Source organism: Dasypus novemcinctus, chromosome 20, assembly GCF_030445035.2.
Source record: "Dasypus novemcinctus isolate mDasNov1 chromosome 20, mDasNov1.1.hap2, whole genome shotgun sequence".
Classification (NCBI taxonomy): Eukaryota; Metazoa; Chordata; class Mammalia; order Cingulata; family Dasypodidae; genus Dasypus; species Dasypus novemcinctus.
The window spans coordinates 50,834,978-50,854,529 of record NC_080692.1 but is presented as its reverse complement, the minus strand read 5'-3'; the positions used below and the strand labels follow the sequence as shown (position 1 = coordinate 50,854,529).

Genomic DNA, 19,552 nt, shown 5'->3' with positions numbered 1-19,552 from the left:
AAGGATAGCTATGATTTTATCACTCAGGAGGTCTTTTTTTTAAGTAGCTTAAATAATATTTCAACAGATGGGAAGAATGTATGTGATGTCAAGGTGGGGAAAATCGGGGTTGTTCAGGCCAAGACTACCCCAGTGCACTGGAGCGCAAGGGGGAAGTTTGTGGCAACTAGGTTAGCCGTGGACGATGCAGATAAAAAGGACGGTTGGGTCTTAGTTGTAGACTGTCTTGAATTCCACGTGAAGGAGCTTACACTTTATGCCACAGGCAATAGAAAGCTAGCACGATGAAAAGATAATTCATAAAACCAGTGTAAAATGAATGTAAACATTTGTTAGATGTATAGGATGGGCAAGATGAGGCTTAACTGCAGCCCTCAGTGAAAAGGCTGAAGGGTCTAAATTGACCTTCTGTGACGTTGACTACCTTGTGATGATAAGAGGCTAAGAGGGCCTTTACCATCTCTGCTTAAACTATAGAAGAATAATGTCCAGCGCAAGAATGGCAGTACTGTTTAATTAGTCCTGGGCACAGAGGGTCTCTAGATACAATCTTTGCAGAAGGAAATTGATAAGCTGGAATTTATCTCTGGAACTATGACCGAGGTGGAAAGAAACTTTAAAAGAGTCTTTGAGGAAGGGTTTGGAAGAACTAGAGATATTTTTGGTCCGAAGAAGCCTTGGAGGAGGATGGAGCTGTCTAGGTTTCTCCGAAGGGTTGTTGGAGAGGCAGAATGGGGCTTGTTTTGAGAAATTACAGAGCTCAGAACTAGGAGCAATGGGTAGGAGCCGACAGGGGGCAGATTTCAACCCAGCAGGAAGTGGTCTCTAACTGGAGAGCTCTGAAACGGACTGGCTTGCCTTAGGAGGCAGTGCACTCCCTAAGAAGCAGATGTTTAGCAGTGCGTGGAGGCTTGTGGGCAGGGATCTAGAAAGCATTTTTACACTGGATAAGAGACATGCAGACGGCAGCAAATTTACTCTTAAATATACGGAATTGGGGGCTGAAGTTAGACAGTGAAGTGTTGCCAAGATCTCGGCAAGGAACCTTCAGCACTAATGGGGTAGTTAGTGGAGTCGGATATGGCCGAAGTCAAAATGCATTCAGTGAAAATGCCATTGTAGGATGGCAGTTCAAAATGTGGGAGCTGATTCAGTCCATTCGTGGGAGTAGAAGCCATAGTCATGCTGCATTAAGCGATTATTGAATATTTGGTGTGTGTGTGTGTGTGTGTGTGTGTGTATATATATATTTTTTACCAAATAGGGCATTCTTACTGAGGCCGTTGAATGTGCCAGGTACTGTTTTAGGTACTAGAAATACAGAAGTGAGTGAAAAAGACAGAAATACTTGTCTCCGTGGAACTAGTTGGAAAGTGGGGAGTGGGAAGAATACAAAAAATTTCCCTGTGATAGAAGGCGGTGAGATAAATAAAGCAAGAAGGCGGCAACGAGTTCGGGGTGTGCTTTATTGCAGAAGGCGGTCGGGGAGGACCTCACCGTGAAGGGGATGCTGAGCAAACCTGAGTAAGGTGAGGGAGGAAATCTTATGGGCAGCTTGGGAGGGAACCTTCCAGGGGAAGGAACGGCAGTTGTGAGCAGGGAACAGCAAGGAGACCCAGGAGCCAGAGCTGTGAGAGAGAGGGGGGACGTGCTTGTGACGAGGCGACGAGCAGGTGGCCGGGTTAGGCCTCATAGGAAACAAGGGTTGGGACTTTACACCGAGGGAGATGGGAGCCGTTTTAGCGGAGGAGGGACATGATGGGGCTCGCGTTTTTAAGGGATCATCACTTTGGCGCAGAGCTGCAGACAGGCTGTCGAAGGATAAGGCCGGGAGCTGAGAGCCCGGCCCCTGCAACAAGCCACGCGAGCAACGGCGTGGCTTTGGCCAGATTTGCCGCAGTGGAGGTGGTGAGCAGGGCTGAGCCAGGGGCTTTGCAGGCGAGCTAAGTGTGCGTTTTGAGAAAGCGTCTCGTAAGTGACAGCAGGATTTTTACTGACCTTCATCTGAGAGGAAGACAGTTCAGCAGAGAATGGAAAGAGGAAGATGGCACCATGCCTTTGAGGGCTGGGACCTCATCTGGTTGGGTAAACTCAAAGGTGCTTATGGGCAGACGGGAGAGTGGGAGTGAAAAGCCAAGAGAAATACATGGAAATGTGAAGCAAGTCTCATGGGAACATTGATAACGATTTGGCTTTGGAAAGAAGGAAGAATAATTCCATTCCAGAGGAAACAACAAAAAATAAACACCATCAGTAGGAAAGTTGAAAGAATTTATATTAAGATATCATCTTACTAGACAAGAGATTTTGGTTGCTTCAGGTTGAGGAAATGAAGTTAGGATATTACGTAGTAAAGAAGACACTAAATAGCTTCTAGGGACTATAAAATAAGTAGTTAGTTAGAGATGAATAAAAAGACTTTGAGCGGCATTTACAACCCCGTCAGCATTAGCTTGGATTGGAATTGTTTTTTAGGAGGTACCAGGGATTGAACCCAGGACCTCGTACATGGGAAGCAGGTGCTCAACCAAAATACAGCCTGCTCCCCTGCATTGTATTTTAACACATAAGATAAATTGATTGCAATCTACATCATTATTTATATAAAGATTTAAAAAGAAAAAGCCAAAATACCTGAGACTGGGAGATACCTACATAAAGATGGGACCCCAGAGGCTGCGCCTTCAATGTAATGCTGAACAGCACATACGCCCCCACAGGAAAAGTGCTTCAACCTGGGCACTGGAAGTAGGGCAGGTAGAAAAATCTCCCCTGAGAAATTAAATCGCAAGCCGCTACTCCCGCAGGCCTACAGTCTAAATTCACACATAGTATAGTCCAAAACACCTCATGCGGGAGATTAATTTAAAGAATCACGATGCTGATGGTGTCCCCAAGTGACTGGCAGAAGCAAATCCCTCCAGCCCTACCCAGTGGTTCTTTAAATCCGGGCATACAGCAATGCTAAGATTCCATTAGCTGTGAAATGCATTCTTTTTTTTTTTAAGGTTTATTTATTCTCTCCTTGCCCCCCCCCCCCCGTTGGCTACTCTCTGTGTGCATTTGCTGTGTGTTCTTCTGTGTCCGCTTGTATTCTCATCTGGTGGCACTGGAGATCTGCGTCTCTTTTTGTTGCATCATCTTGCTGCATCAACTTTCCATGTGTGTGGCGCTATTCCTGGGTGGGCTTTTCTCACATGGGGCGACCCTCCTTGTGGGGTGCACTCCTTGTGCATGGGACTCCCCTCCGCAGGGGACACCCCTGCATGGCACGGCACTCCTTGCGCTCAGCAGCACTGCGTGTGGGCCAACTCATCACATGAGCCAGGAGGCCCTGGGTATCAAACCCTTGGACCTCCTATATGGTAGGCAGATGCTCTATCTGTTGAGCCACAACTGCTTCCCTGCATTCATTTTAGAAATGTTAAAATGTGAAAGAAAATGCGCTTTAGAACTAAAATAAGGCGTGGCGCCTCTTCCCCCAGGCATTACTTCTCCAGCTTGCTCAGCACCTTGGGTGGCAGAGAGTTCCTGTACATTTTACATGGAGGCTGTTAGGTAATGGTAAAGGAGAAAGCAGTGACGTGGAGAAGGAACGGGGGTTATACAGACCCTACGAGCTTTTCTTTCTTCTGGCAGGCTTCAGCCAGGTGCTCCTTCCTCCTACGCCCATGGGAGACCTTGTACTTGACACGTAAAGAACTCAAAAGAGGTTTGAGTTAATAAATCAAGGGCTAATTTTGACTCCCCTCTGTTACTTGGTTCGGCTAGACCTCAGCATCCTCCTAAATGCAACAACTGCTGACAATAAATCAATGGTGCTGTGTGATTTAAAACCTGTTTTCCATCTCTGAGTAAGACATTCTGAGGCAGAAAATAATTTGAAAACAGGAAAAAGTGCTGGCCTTTGAAATCATGAAGGCCGAACTCCTGTTCCTGCTCTATAAGAGACATAAATCTTAATACCAACGCTAGTTTTCCCATTTGGAAAAAGCCTTTAATATCCCCTGCCCTCCTCAGGGGTAATGAGTCTCAAGAAGAAGGATGGATGGTGGAGTACTTTTTAAATTGAAGTGCTTAGAATGGGACTTTTAATATTTAGGCAGGTTATTGCTCTTTAAAACAAAGTACTTAAAATTGATTTAATAATATTTGAGACAGCTGATTTTTACATCTATATTTAAGATGATGAAGAAAAAAAGACTAAAGAAAAGAGTAAAGAAGGGAGAATAAGAAAAGAAAGAATAAAGAGTAAAGGAGGAGATGTTTAGTAAGTAGAATTACTGACATTTAGTTTTTGGAATGGGAGATAAAGAATGACACAACAAAAAGAGACACGGATTCCTGGTGCTGCTGTCAAGAATAGAAGCGGACACAGAAGAACACACAGCAAATGGACACAGAGAACAGACAGGGGGGTCGGAAGGGGTGGAAGAGGAGAGAAATAAAAACAATAATAAATCTTTAAAAAAAAGGAAAGAGTTGGATGCCACCTGTAGTCATGAAGTTTTATTAGGTAGAGGTGGGCAGTGTGGTTAGCAGTTCTAAGGGTGTTGACAAAGACTGCTGCATTTTGGAAAAAACTTCATTCTGACATGTTAGATTCCAGATAAAATGCTTTACATTTGGGTGAACATGAGACGTGGAAGAAGGTGATGGGTTATGACTAACTGGGTTTTCTTTTCTTGAATAACAGTCTGAGTTCAGTTAGGAAAATAAGGATCAAGGGTAGTATGCTGAAGTATGTAATATGGCTTTCAGAATGCCAGAACGTGGTTATGGCTTTACTAGGCGTAGGGGAGCGCTTGGGGCTCAGCAGCCAGGGCACACCTGACCTTGGAGGAGTGGCCGCTTAGGGCTAGCGTGAGGTCAGTCTGTAACTCATAGGAGCTCTTAATCCGTAATTCAGCTGCTGGGAGAATATACATGAATTTTCAATTAGACCAATAATAGAACAGAGGCTGAAGCTTAGATTACTCAATTTATGGACAAAATTGTAGCATTTTATAACTAAAGAAATTAAAAGGGTAGTTTCTGGACATTGCCTAATACTCATTTATTTGCTGGAGAGATGTCAGCAGTTTGAACATCAACAGGTAATTTCAAATTTTCTTTTTTTTCCCTAATACCCTGTACAATTTCTTGGTAAGTTATGAGCCTAAAACACAGATATTAGATCTTATTTCTCAAACTCAACTCTACCATTTATTATGTTTTCTCCACCCTCCTCAACCCCAGGTTATGTAGGTAGAAAATAATAGTACCAGAAGATAAAATTATCCTGATAAGACTTAAACACTTAGATGTAGAATATCAAGTCAGATGTGATCATGACTATGTATCTTTCCAATCAAGCAAAGGAATGCTTATTAGTAAGTATGACATGTTTACTTTCATTTGTCATCTTAGAGTAAGAGACAAAGAGGTGCTAAAGGATCTGAAACTACATTCTGCACACAACGCAGCTATTCTGCCTTGCGCGCTGTGCCTGCCGTGGAGGGGGCTGGGGGAGTAGAAATGGTGACGAGCATTTGACTGATGTTTCTCTTGAGTAGTTTTCTACGTTGGGCACAAATACCACATTCCTTCCTCAAGTTTAAGAGCACAGTGTTGGCAAATTGATGTGGCAATTGTCAGAAAACTTCCTTTCCAAACGGTTCACTTTTCACTTTTGTCACAAAAGAGGCACATTTTTCAAATTTGGTAATATGAGAAGAAGGAAGAAAATACAAACCATTTATAGTCTGGATTAACCCCTGGAAGCATTTTGATACCTATCCATTTACGTGTATTCACTATGCACACTTTATTTTTTTTCTATTTTTCTGTAATTTTTTTAAAAGAAACTTTCGACTGCATAAGTGTTACTTAAAAAATATAAGGGATTCCCATGTGCCCCACTCCCCCACACACACACTTTCCCACACTGACAACATCCTTCATTAGTGTGGTACATTTGTTGCAGTTGATGAGCACATACTGAAGTATTGCTACTAAGCATGGTCTATAGTTTACATTATGGTTTACATTCTGTCCCACACAATTTTGTAATTTATGACAAAATATACAAGGCCGGCATTTGTCACTGCAGTGTCATGCAGGACTGCACTATTATCTAATGGACTTTTTTTCTTATGCCACAGTAGATCTTTTCCCTGTCATTAAATTTCTTATCAAATACCTCTTAGAAGCTATAAAAGCACTTCAACTGAAATAATATTTAAGCATGATAGAGGGTATCTACTGATGGTAGATCTTCAGTTCTCCAAAGGTCTGTGGTTAGAGCACATGTTTCTTCATAAAAGTTTGGCAGTATGCTATTTACAAAGTGTTGTGCTGGGTGTTGTAATATTTATTGACTAAATGACTTCATGCTTAAGTCTTACTATTTAGCTGTAAGTGGTTCTTTCAACCAATAATTTGTTAAAAATAACTGTTTCAGACATCATATCACATGCTAGAAATAAACGAAGTGTCTACCTGTAATAAGCTTTCAGTTTGCTGAGGTAACTAAGGGTGCTTCCAAAGTAGGAAATGAAATAAGACTAGGGAACAGGCTTCCTCAGATGACTAAACGGAGTGGCTATGAAGCCCAGGAGTCCACTTCTTGGTATATACCCAGGAGAAAAGAAAACATATGTCCATACAAAAACCTGTACATGAAAGTTTTATAGCAACATCCTTCATAACAGCCAGAAAAGTGGAAATAACTTGAATGTCCATCAGTAGACAAATAAAATTTGATATATCCATTTGGAATATTATTTGGTCATAAAAAGAAATGAAGTACTGATATGTTATATGGCTCAAACACTATGCAAAGTGAAGGAAGCCAATCACAAAAGGCTCCATTTTGTGATTCCATTTCTATTAAAGTCCAGAATAGGAAGACATAGAGAGAAAGAAGGTGGATGCTTAGGACTGGGAGTTGGAGGTGTGGGGATAGCTAAAGGGATATGGGGTTTCCTTTTGAAGCCATGAAAATGTCCTAACGTTGACTTTGGTGACGGTTAGATGTATCTGTGAATATACTAAAAATCATTAAATTCTATACTTTGGGTGAATTGTATCTCAAAGCTGTTCTTTTTTTATTTTTTTAAATGAGATATTTCCATTTGTATCTGGGAAGTTGGTGGAAGAAGTGGACTTTGCGTTAGCCCCTGCGGGATGAGTAGAATTTGGACATTTGAGACCTGGGGATGAGACGGTGACGGAAAGAGCAAAAACATTAAAGCAGGAAATGTAGAAGAAGGGGCCGTGAATCTGTCTAAACAGAGAGCTTGTGGGGGTCCTAGGAAAACAGACGAGGCTGCGCTTGTTTGTGAAGTCCTGCGGTCTCACGCCCTCCTCAGGGAGGGTCTGTGGAAACACGGTGGCCCCGCTGCTGCTGACAGACCCCGAGGCCGCGGCTGCTTTGGTGCTGCTGCTGACCTCAGGGCAGGCTCTGAGCTCGCCCTCGCCGCGGACACTCGCTCAGGGGCGCGGGGCTCAGCGCTCGGCTTCCTCCACGGTTCTCTGGTTTGGGAGGAGGAGGAGGAAGGCCTTTGGCGGCTCCCCCGGGCTCTCTCCCTGCTTCCGCAGGTTCGGGCTGTCCGGGGAAGAGGGGCTGGTTCCCTCTGCCAGCTGCCCCACCTGTGTCCGGGAGCGCGGTGCGGGTGGCGGGTCGTGCTCCACAGGGACACGTGGCAGGGGTGAGCGGCCCGCGTCTCGCCTCCGTGCAGCACCCGGCTCTCAGCTGGCTCCTTACCGACTTCCTGTGGACAGTCAGGGAGCCATTACGACTGGAAGTTCCAGTTGCCTTTTTTTTAACCTTAAAAAGGGATCCACGTATGTGGCTTCAAAGTTTAGCAGTTAAAAAGGACTCACAGTGAAAAGTAAGCTCCTTCTCCCCAGGCTCCCGCCCTGCCCTGTAGGTAACGCCAAGTCTCCTTCCTGGGTGCTCTGGGAGAGGCGTTCTGAGCATTTGTTAATGTTGAGTGTGTGCATTTATCTTGCTTGGCAGTGCTTTTCCACTTAAAAATATCCCAAGGATCCTTCCAGACGCGTCTACAGAGCCGTCTTTAACGACTACAGGAAATTGCACTGTGATGCCCGTGCTTGGTTAAGCCAGTTCCCTCGCGAGGCAGTGGCCCCTTTGCCCTAGCCGCAGGTCTGCCGTGAACACCGTGTACCAGGGCCTGGGACACGTGGGTGCGTCTCATGCCCAGCGGCGGAGCTGCGGGTCCTTAGCCTGCCAGCCACGGACCTGCAAGGGCTGCAGTCACTTACTGCTGTCCACATGCGAGGGCGAGACGGAGTGCTCTAACTCTCAGAGGGAAACGCTTCAACTGTATTTCTTTTCTTTCTTGACCACCTCTGTGGTTGTGCTTATAATTTGTACAGTTGCCATTTGAGGACTTTGCTGTTGAGTTTAATGAGAACTGTATTTATGATGCTGTTGTGATTTATGGCAGCCCAGAAGAGGAGCGTGAGCTAGGTGGGTAGAATTCCATCCTGTAAACTTAATTTGGAGAGTGTTATTCCAAAATAACCGTTGTAGTTGCAGCAGAGGTTGTTTTCGTTGGGTACTATTTGCACCTAAGAGAACTTCTTGCTCTGGGAACTCACAGTACCATAAACCCAGCCTTAGAACCCACAAACCAATTAACCGTCAGCCAGAAATGTTTTTAATAGAAACTTGTAAAATTTAAAAGAATGGACTGAACACTGGGAAGGTGAAAAGTAAGTCCCTAGAGAAATAGCAAAAAGTGTAACACTGAGTACACTGTTGGCAGTTTTTTATGGTAAAACCTTACACTCCCTTCTATTGTTGATATTTTCACTTGTGTCCATGAAAAGTAACCAAAAGCTGTCCTTTCTACTAGGGCCTTAAAGATGATTTTTTGAATGAAAGCTTCAAAAGTACCTTTCGCTCTGTCTAACTATTCTCTGAGTATGAAGAATCAGCTTCCAGCCATGTGGTCACTCTCTCAGCCCCTGTTAGTGGTCCCTCAGTTGGTGTTGCTTTGCTTGGTTGGAGACCAAGAGTATAACCGGAGTATTTTTATGAGCATTGAGGGCTAAGTGGAAGCACAATCCCGTGACCCAGCAGGTTTCGTGTGCAGTGCGGGCTTAGGTGAAGCAGATGTCGGGGTTACCTGTTCGCGTAGATGTACTCGCCTCTAGGTAGAAGACAGAATCCACCAGCTTGAGATTTTCTTCTCATTTACAAATTAAAAATCATTTGTGGTTTCTGTGTGGATTGGGAAACAGATGTCTCAATCATATTTATGGAGCATTTGCTGCGAGATAAAATTCCCTACATTGTTATCTTAAAACCACATGAGATATGAGGCTGTGCCTGAAAGCCAAAGTTGAAGAAAACCAAAGTTGCTGAAAAAAGCTAATTGTATGATCGTTAACCTCTGCTTCCTGACTTTTTTAAGCTACAAATTAAGCTTTCCTGAACCTTCTTAACAGCTAAGCTTTGTGGAGCCTGGACCCCGACCCCAGTAGTCGTCCTGCTAACATGATGGTGATAATGTTTTATTTTTTATTTATTTTTTTAAAGATTTATTTATTTATTTCTCTCCCCTTCTCCCCCCTGCCCCAGTTGTCTGTTCTCTCTGTCTATTTGCTGCGTCGTTTTCTTTGTCCGCTTCTGTTGTTGTCAGCGGCACGGGAATCTGTGCTTCTTTTTGTTGTGTCATCTTGCTGCATCAGCTCTCCGTGTGGGCGGCGCCATTCCTGGGCAGGCTGCACTTTCTTTCGCGCTGGGCGGCTCTCCTTACAGGGCGCACTCCTTGCGCGTGGGGCTCCGCTACGTGGTAGACACCACTGCGTGGCAGGGCACTCCTTGTGCGCATCAGCACTGCTCACCGGCCAGCTCCACACGGGTCAAGGAGGCCCGGGGTTTGAACCGCAGACCTCCCATGTGGTAGATGGACGCCCTAACCACTGGGCCAAGTCCGCTTCTGTGACACATTTTAAAAGTGATACTGAGAATAACTTCCGAGGCTTCAAGGCTGTCTTTACCTTTTTACCTGCAGGTGAGTGTGAGCACTTTTGTAATAGTGATTTTTTGCTAATGGAATACATGATAGGCAAGATGATTTAGCCGTGGTTGCCCACGTTTAGAGTACTTGAATCACTCAGGTATCATAATAAAAATACAGATTCTTGGGCCCATTTTCAGGGATTTAGATTCTGTTGATCTGCAGTGGGGCCCAGGAATGTATATTTTAACAAACACCTGAGGTGATGCACAAGAAACTACAGCCCCTTCCACATAAATGAAGACTCTAAGCACCATATGGAAAATAAAGATGTAACTCAGAGGTTGCTTCTGTTTTATGATGTTAGAGGATTCTGAAGATTAATAGTTATCTAGAAACTCTAGAGGCTAAAGTTCTCTTTAGCCAGACAAAAGGATTATCACATGCAAAGACTCTCATGAAAGAATGGAGGATGTACAGATAGATTACACGTAATTCAGTATTGTTGAATTGATGGAAGGAATGACAGAAAAGGCAAGAGTTAGATCATCATGGATTCAGGGAATTGAGTGTCCAGTGCCAGAGTGGTAGAGCTAAGCCAACATCTCTCCAGTTACTATGCAGCAGCATAGACTAAACCTTTCCTGTGCCATCTCCTTTATGAAGTGTGGACAGTGTCCACCTTTACACCGATGAGGGGGCTGAGGCCACAGATGCATGACTGGTGAGAGGTGAAGCCAGAATTCAGAACCTTGTCTCTCTGACTATGGAAGATGGCTGGGGGATTAGGAGTCAATTTACATGCAAGGAGAAGAGTGAACACATTATTGTAAAAACTCATGCTGGGGAGTGGATGTGGCTCAAGTGATAGAGCTTCTGCCTACCATATGGGAGGACCCGGGTTTGGTCCCTGGGCCTCCTGGTGAAAGAGAAGAAGAGTGAGCCGGCCTAAGTGGTGAGCCAGTGCCTGTGTAGGTGAGTCACACAAGATGATGATGCATCAAAAGAGAGACGAAGGGGAGAGTCAAGGTGAAGCACAGCAGAGACCAGGAACTGAGGTGGTGCAATTGATAGGGAACCTCTCTCCACATCAGAGTCTCCAGGATTGAATCCCAGTGAATCCTAGAGGAGAGAAAATGATAAGAGGAGACAACAGAGACAGCAAAAACAGCAGGGCAGGAGGAGGGAAGGGGGGGAATAAATCTAAAAAAACCCACAAAACTCATTCCAGATGTTTTGCTTGGTTTAGCTGTGTGGTAGGGAGGGGGATTGTGAAGGAGAAACATTCCAGTAAGATTTTCAGGATTCTAGCTTGGCGTCTGGATGGAGGGTGCAGCTGCCAAATGACCCAGTGGAACCTAAGAATGAAAACGTGCAAGCTGTCAGTCAAGATCAGCTGGTTCCATCTGAGATGTGGATTTTGATGAGCCCGTTGGGAAATCCAGGGGGAGATATGTATCAGTCCTAGGTCTTAGAATTCAGGAAAGAGATTCAGATTGAAAAGGGAAATCTGGACGTCATCTATGTGTAGATGAGTAAACCGAGAGTTGAGACAGCACCTTGTAGGATAGCATCTCAGTCCCAAGAATAGGATCTGGAAAACAGAACTGAGCCTGGGAAGGGATGGAAGTAGATCTGTCAAGAAAATAGGAAAGTTGTGTCATGGCTCCAAGGGAGGGAGAGGCAACAGGGAGATTGAGAGATACAAGAAGTTATGTTTACCGGATCAGACCTTTATGATGTGAAAGGTAGTGCTCTGAGGTCATTATTATAGTCGTTTATGACCGAGGCGAGTAAGCAAGCAGGGTCAGCTAGTATAAGCTGTACTAACTATTCTAAATTTTACAAAAACAGAACTTTTCCTTTTCTAGACTCTTTCAACAAAACTGGACCAACATCACCTCCAAAATCCAATCCCCTAACCCATGCAAAAGACGTGTCCTATGGTGAGTTGATGACCCGTGTGACTATCTGCTTAATCTCCTCTCTTTCTTGACTCGGTTTCTCATCTTGAAGGCCTCATCCAGCAAAGAATCTTGTCTGAAGTTCGTGAATAGGCTCTTACTGATAGAGGGAAGAGGAAACATGCTTGATGATAGGAAGAAATTGTACTGAGAGCAATTCTTTGTTCTTGCCTATTTTGTACAAATTTAACATTTAAAACCTTAGACTCTGTATTCAATATGATATGCATTGTTGGGCAAAGGGGCAAAGCAGTCTCTTAGCTCGTGCTTGCGTTTTTAACGTCCCTATCATCTAATGCATATGGATAAATATTATGAGTCTTTCATTGCTCGACATTCCCGTGTTGAGTGTGTTCTAGCTGATGGACTGGAATGGAAGGTCATCTGCTGAGTCAAAGAAGTCTTCCTAGAGGAGATAGCATTTGAGCTAAGTCCCAGAGGTCTTCCAGGAAAGGGAAAGGCATTTGCAAATTCAAACTTGGCATGCTGGAGGAATGGCAAATGGTTTCATACAGCGAGAACAAGAAGTTAATACGGGCATACAATGAAGAACCCTGTGTACTCTGCTGGCAGCCTTGGTGTTTTTCTGTAGAATGTGAGTTCCTTGAGGACCAGGACTGTCATCTGTTTTGTTCATTGCTGTATCAACAATGTCTAGAATAGCACTAGTCAGAGAACAAGCTCATGATGAATATTTGTGGAATGAATGCATGTTATTCTGGCGGTCAGTACCTGCAGACATGAATGCCGAGCCACGTCCACTGGGCAGCTTGTTAAACTGCGATTTCTCAGAGGTGGTCTTCTGGTGTTTGGAACGGTACTGTCGGCCCTGACAAGCCTGGCAGGCTGCGTGTGTTCTTATTTGCCTGGAGGAGTCATTGGTTCCATCTTCTTTGCTGCAGACCTCTGTGGGATTCCTCCATTCAGCCCCCTGTGGCTTTCCAGAAGAATCGCAGGAGGGCGGGAGGCCTGCCCGCACTGTTGGCCGTGGCAGGTGGGCTTGAGATTTCTAGGAGATCATCAGTGTGGAGGAGTCATCATCAACCCAACTTGGATTCTGACTGCAGCCCACTGTGTGCAATCGTGAGTGAAACGAATGGTATTTTACCTTTTGATTGAGCACCTGTGTTTGTAGACAATGCTTGGGACACAAGTATCATTGTCTAGGTACTGAAATCATCCTGACCGTTTCTAAAGCAGGAGTTTTTCAGTGTTTCTTCCACATAACCATTGAGCCTCTCTTTAAACACCAATGGGGAAAACAAGTTAATCAAATTTTGACATTGCTCGTTCTGTTTATGGTGATAGTGCTGATTAATGAATTCCTATAGCAGAAACCTTTTGCTCTAAATTTATTATAGTTCCAAAAAAGAGTCATATAAAAGTCCTTCATGTATTTGAAGACCTCTCTTACGTGGTCCTTTAATTTACTCTTTAAACTGATGCCTAGACTTCTGTTTATTGTTAGGAATTCCAGGTGTCTTCGCATGCTGTGCACCTTCTGTGTTGGTTTAGCTTGGTTCCTCTGAAAATATCATTCACATCAGTGGAGAACAAGGCAGGTTATCCACCCCCATGGGCTCTTAGTAAGCTAAAATATTGATTATGTATTTTAGATTGTGAACTATAGTGATATAATTGTAGAGTGGACATTTGTGTCCCCAAAACGCCCAGCTTAGGAAGTTACCTTCCAGGACCCCTTTGTGCCCCTCCTAAGGCATAACCACTATTCTAAATTTTGTGCTAATAATTCCTTTCAGTTTTGTTTTTTTAGTTTTAGCATGTGTGTATCCCTAAAAAACGTATCATTTGGTTTTGCTTAGTCGTTTTTTTTTTTTTAAGGAGGTACCAGGGATTGAACCCAGGACCTCATATGATGGGAAGCAGGCGCTCAGCCAGAGCTATATCTACCTCCCATTTCTACATTTAGTCTATTTTTAGGAGGTTCTGGGAATTGAGCCTAAGACCTTGTACATGGGAAGCAGGTGCTCAGCCTCTTGAGCTATACCCACTCCCCTGCTTAGTTTTCATCTTTAAGTAGAGTTGTAGTCTCTAGTCTTCTATGACTTGCTTTTTTCCTCATAACATTATGCAGATTAAGCCATATGTATATGATTCACTAATTAATTCATTTTCAGTCCAAACTAGGTAACCCAATCACTTGTGAGGGACACCTAGAAGTTAAAAAGCTCCACAGGTGCTTCCGGGGTGCAGCCAGGGTTGGGAACCACCCTTAGGTTTTCACCCGTCTTGGCCACTTCCCCAGGTGCTCGTGGCCGGCCAACCCCACAGCCTCGCTGTTCCTCGAACACACTGAGCGAGTCCCTCTGCCTCCTAGGACGCCACACTGCACTTAGTCCTCGTGTCACCTTAGGCTCATCATGGCTGTGGCACTTGCTCTCATGTCCCTTATTTTTGATGACCATGACAATTTTGAGGTGTACTGGTCAAGTGTTTTGTAGAATGCCCCTCAATTGGGTTTGCATGATACTTTTTTCTTGTTTATACCTGACTAATGGATTTTAGGGATGAGGAACACAGAGCTAAAATTCCTTTCCTATAACATTACACCAAGGGGACATGGTAGTAAAATGATTTATTGCTGATAATGTTAATTAATCTTGATCCCCTAACCCAGTTAGTGTTTTCCAGATTTCTCCACTGTAAAGTTACTTTCCCCCTTTTCCACACTTCATACTTTGGAAGCAAATCTGAATGGCACCTACACTCAAGAGGCGAGGAATTAAATTCCAGCCCCTTGAGGGGGTAATAGCTACATAAATTATTTGGAATTTTTCTGTATGGGAGATTGCTCTCTTCCTGCCTTTATTTTTAAGTCATTTCTATCAGTATGAACTCAGGGATATTTATTTTATACTTTGGGTTATAACATAATACCATGCCATTTATATCATTGCTGAAATTTTGTTTCAGTTATGACTATTAGAAGCTCTTTCAGGCTGGCTTCTCTGTCCCTTTTTAAGTCCCATCCTTTTGTGAATGCTTCAAGATGCTCCAACTTCACCTTGTATGTTGCCTACCCCAGTCCTGGAAGCCACCATTTTTCTAGGCCCTCCAACTCCTTTTATTGTCAACTGGTATTAGAAACAAAGAGCTGGGTAGTGAATATTCTGGTTGTTCCTGGGCTGTCATTGCTTCCAGGATCTTTCAGCTGATAGGGCAGAACATACACTGACCTCTGTTTACACACTCCTGTAATTATTTCTGTATCTACCCACCTGTGTCTATGTTAGGCTAAAAATGAGTCTTCCAACTACAGCTCAATACCACATTGTTCATCCGAGTTGTCTTCCTTGGAGAAGCCCATTTAATGAAAACCTATCAAAGCACATTTTTTTCTTAATAAATTTTCATATAAAGTTATGAACATACTTAAACAAGTGTATAAAAAAGTTGTAAACTTAAAAAGTAAAAAGGCTTTTTAAACCCTTTCTCTGACCACAGTGGAATGAAGCTCAATATCTGCAAGGGCCAGAGACCCAGATTAGGCACCAAGATATGGAAGTTAAACAGCACACTCTTAGAAAAACAGTGGGTCAAGGAGGAAATGTCAAAAGAAATCAATAACTACCTTGAAACTAATGAAAATGACAATACAACATATCAAAACTTATGGGATGTGACAAAAGCTGTACTGAAATGGAAATTCATAGCCACAAATTCATACATAAAAAAGAAGAAAGAGCTAAAATCAAAGACCTAACTGCACACTTGGAGGAATTAGTAAAAAAACAACAAATTAACCCCAAAGGAAGAAGAAAGAAAGAACAAAGATCAGAGCAGAATTAAGTGAAACAGGAAATTAATAAGCACTAAAAAAAAATAAAACCAAGAGCTGGTTCTTTGAGAAGGTCAATAAAATTGACAAACCCTTAGCTAGACTAACAAAGAGAAAAAGAGAGAAGATGCAAATATACAAAATAAGAAATGAGAAAGGGAATATCACCACTGACCCCACAGAAATAAAGACTATCATAAGAGGATACTTTGAAAAACTATATGCCAACAAGAAGGACAATTTAGAGGAAATGGAAAATTCCTAGAGACACATAAGCAGCCTACACTGATGAAAGAAGAAATTGATGATCTCAACAAACCAATCACAAGTAAAGAGATAGAAACAGTCACTAAAAACCTCCCAACTAAGAAGAGCTCCAGGCCAGATGGATTCACAGGTGAATTCTATCAAACATTCTGGAAAGAACTAACACCAATCTTGCTTAAACTCTTCCAAAAAATCTAAATAGAAGGAACATTGCCTAACTCATTCTATGATACCAACATTACCCTAATACCAAAATCAAACAAAAACAATACAAGAAAGGAAAAGTATAGACCAATTTCTTTAATGAACCCAGATGCTAAAATCCTAAGCAAAATACTTGCTAATTGTATTTGACAACACATTAAATGAATGACACACTGTGACCAAGCAGGTTTCATCCCTGGTATGCAAGGATGGTTCAACATAAGAAAATCAATCAATATGATGCACCACATAAACGGATCAAAAGAAAAAAGTCACACGATCATATCTACAGATGCAGAAAAAGTATTTAACAAAATACAGCACCTTTTCCTGATAAAAACACTGCAAAAGATAGGAAGAGAGGAAATTTTCTGAACATGATAAAGGGTATATATGAAAAACTCACAGCTAACATAATTTACAATGGTGAAATCCCAAAATCCTTCCCTGTAAGATCAGGAATGAGACAAGGATGCCCACTATCACTGCTCCTGTTTACCAATGTGTTAGAAGTACTTGCTTGAGCACCGAGGCAAGAAACAGATATAAAAGGCATCTAAATTGGAAAGGAAGAAGTCAAAATTTCACTATTTGTAGATGACATGACCTTGTACATAGAAAGACCTGAGAAAATCTACAACAAAGCTTCTAGAACTTAATGAGTTCAATAAAGTTGCGGGTTATAAGATCAATGCACAAAAATCAGTAGCATTTCTGTACACCAATAATGAGCAATCTGAGGAGGAAATCAGGATAAAAAAATACCATTTTCAATAGTAAATTAAAAAATCAAATACCTAGGAATAAATTTAAAGATGTAAAAGACTTATACACAGAAAACTATGCAACACTGTTAAAGTCAAAGAAGACTTAAATAAATGGAAGAATATTCCCTGTTCATGGATAGGAAGACTAAATATCATTAAGTGTCTGTCCTACCCAAACTGATCTACAGATTTAATGTAATCCCAATAAAAAGCAACAGAGCATTTTTTACTGAACTGGAAAAACTAACTATGAAATTTATTTGGAAGGGAAAGAGGTCCCGAATAGCCAAAGACATATTGAAAAAGAAAAATGAAATTGGAGGAATCACACTATCTGACTTTAAAACATCCTACAAGGTTATAGTGGTCAGAATGGCATGGTATTGGCACAAGTATAGAGACATTGACTAACGGAACCAAATTGAGAGTTTAGATATAGATTCTCACATATACAGTCACTTGGTATTTGGCAAGGCCACAGAGTACACTCAACTGGAAGAGATGGCCTCTTCAACAAATGGTGCTTGGAGAACTGGATATCAATATGCAAAAGAATGAGAGAGGATTACCATCTCATACATTACACAAAAATCAACTCAAGATGGATCAAAGATCTAAATATGAGAGCCAAGACCATAAAGACCTTGGAAGACAATGTAGAAAAGCATCTACAGGACCTTGTAATAGGAAATGACTTCATGAACTTCATACCCAAAGCATGAGCAATGAAAGAGAAAATAGATAAATGGCACCTCCTCAAAATTAAAGACTTTTGTACCTCAAAGGAGTTTACCAAGAAAGTGACAAGACAGCCTAACCAATGGGTGAAAATATTTGGTAACTATATATTTGATAGGAGTCTAATATCCAACATATATAAGGAAATCCTATTTCTTGAATATTAAAAGACAGCCCATTCAAAAAATGGGCAAGAGATTTGAAAAGATGCTTCTCCAAAGAAGAAATACAGATGGCTAAAAAGCACATGAAAGGATGCTCAACATCACTAGCTATTAGGGAAATGCAAATCAAAACTACAATGAGATATCATCTTCTACCCATTAGTCTGGTGGCTATTAAAAAAACAGAGGACTATAAGTGTTGGAGAGGATGCAGAGGAATGGGAACCCTCATCCACTGCTGGTGGGAATGTAGAAGGATCCAGCCATTCTGGAGGACAGTTGGGTGGTTCCTCAAAAAACTAGCTGTAGATTTACCATATGACCCAGCAATTCCACTGCTGGGTATATACCCAGACAAACTGAAAACAAGGACACGAACTGATACATGCACACCAATGTTCATAGCAGCATTATCCAGTATTGCCAAAAGTTGGAATCAACCCAAATGCCCATCAACAGATGAATGGATAAACAAAATGTGGTGTATACATACAATGGAATACTACTCAGCTGTAAGAAGGAATACAGTACTAACACATGTGATAACATGGATGAATCTTGAGGACCTTATGTTGAGTGATTCAAGCCAGGTATTGAAGGACAAATACTACTTGATCTCTCTGATATGAATTAAGCAAATCAAGCTGTCTCAGAGAGCTAGAGACTGGAAGATAGGCTTACAGGAAATAGCAGGGGGGTGGGTTGTGGGCCAATGCCCACACAGGCAGCATCTATGATAAAGTGGACGTAAGTAGGTGTGCAGTAAAGGGATAAGACAGGGACACAGGGGTCTCACTGGGGGGCTTTGCAGGCTTGAGGGGGGCTAGGGTTGGGAGGATGGGTCAGATGGTCCATGAAATAGGGAGGAGGGTTGGGGGTAAGCGGGTGAACATGGGAGATTTTCAGGTGTGTGGTTGAAACTATAATGTTGGGAAAACTCTTCGGAAAATATAATAAGGAAGGTTAATTGTTTAAGGTGTTTGACGGGTGCATGTGGCACAGGGTGCACCTGGGGCAGGCTTCTAGGGAGTGTGTGAGTGCTCATCATGTCCTATTGTGTTATGTCAGTGAGTAGAGACACATACAATGAGCAGGAAGGTGTTGTACCCCCATTCTGGGATGGACTGATAATCTCAGAGGGGAGGGTGTCTCTCGAGATCTTGGGTGGCTCCCAATGGGGGAGGACAGACGAATGTCAAGCCCTCAGCATTGTTGCAAGTATCTATGAATCTTGTCCGTCAAGCACTGAAGCTTGGTTGTCACTGTGGGCTCTGAGGGGAGGAGGAGAGAGGAATAGAGTAGAAGGAAGTGGGGATAACTGGGGGGCAATGAAAGTATTCCATAAGATCATGCAACAATGGCTATAAGCCATGTTAAATTTCACCAAGAATTTATTAAAGTATATAGTCTAAAATGTAAGCCATAATGTAAACCAAAAAAAAAAGCAAAAGGCGCATCATCATACAGTGCTTCAAAGTGCATTTCTATGTACCACAGAGATGAAGCTTCAGGCAGTAGCTGATAAATTGGAAAAGGCAAAATTTAGTATTGAGGCCAGAGGTAAAGAGGAAACCTTGGGCAGATTCCCTTGTTAAAAAGAATGGTTTATTCTTAAACTCTTATGACGGGCCATGACAACTTTCAGCAAGAATCAGAATATAGCAAGACCGTTCTT

General features: G+C 42.6%; 1 protein-coding gene across 1 annotated transcript in view; it reads left to right on the top strand.

The window, feature by feature from the left end:
* Positions 1-19,552, top strand: part of OVCH1 (ovochymase 1) — a 63,165-nt gene that overhangs the window by 24,237 nt on the left and 19,376 nt on the right. Inside the window, 6 exon segments of the mRNA XM_058282361.2 lie at positions 7,582-7,651; positions 8,383-8,476; positions 9,460-9,497; positions 9,947-10,028; positions 11,846-11,920; positions 12,841-13,021. Of these exon segments, the coding sequence (XP_058138344.2) occupies positions 7,582-7,651; positions 8,383-8,476; positions 9,460-9,497; positions 9,947-10,028; positions 11,846-11,920; positions 12,841-13,021 (540 nt within the window).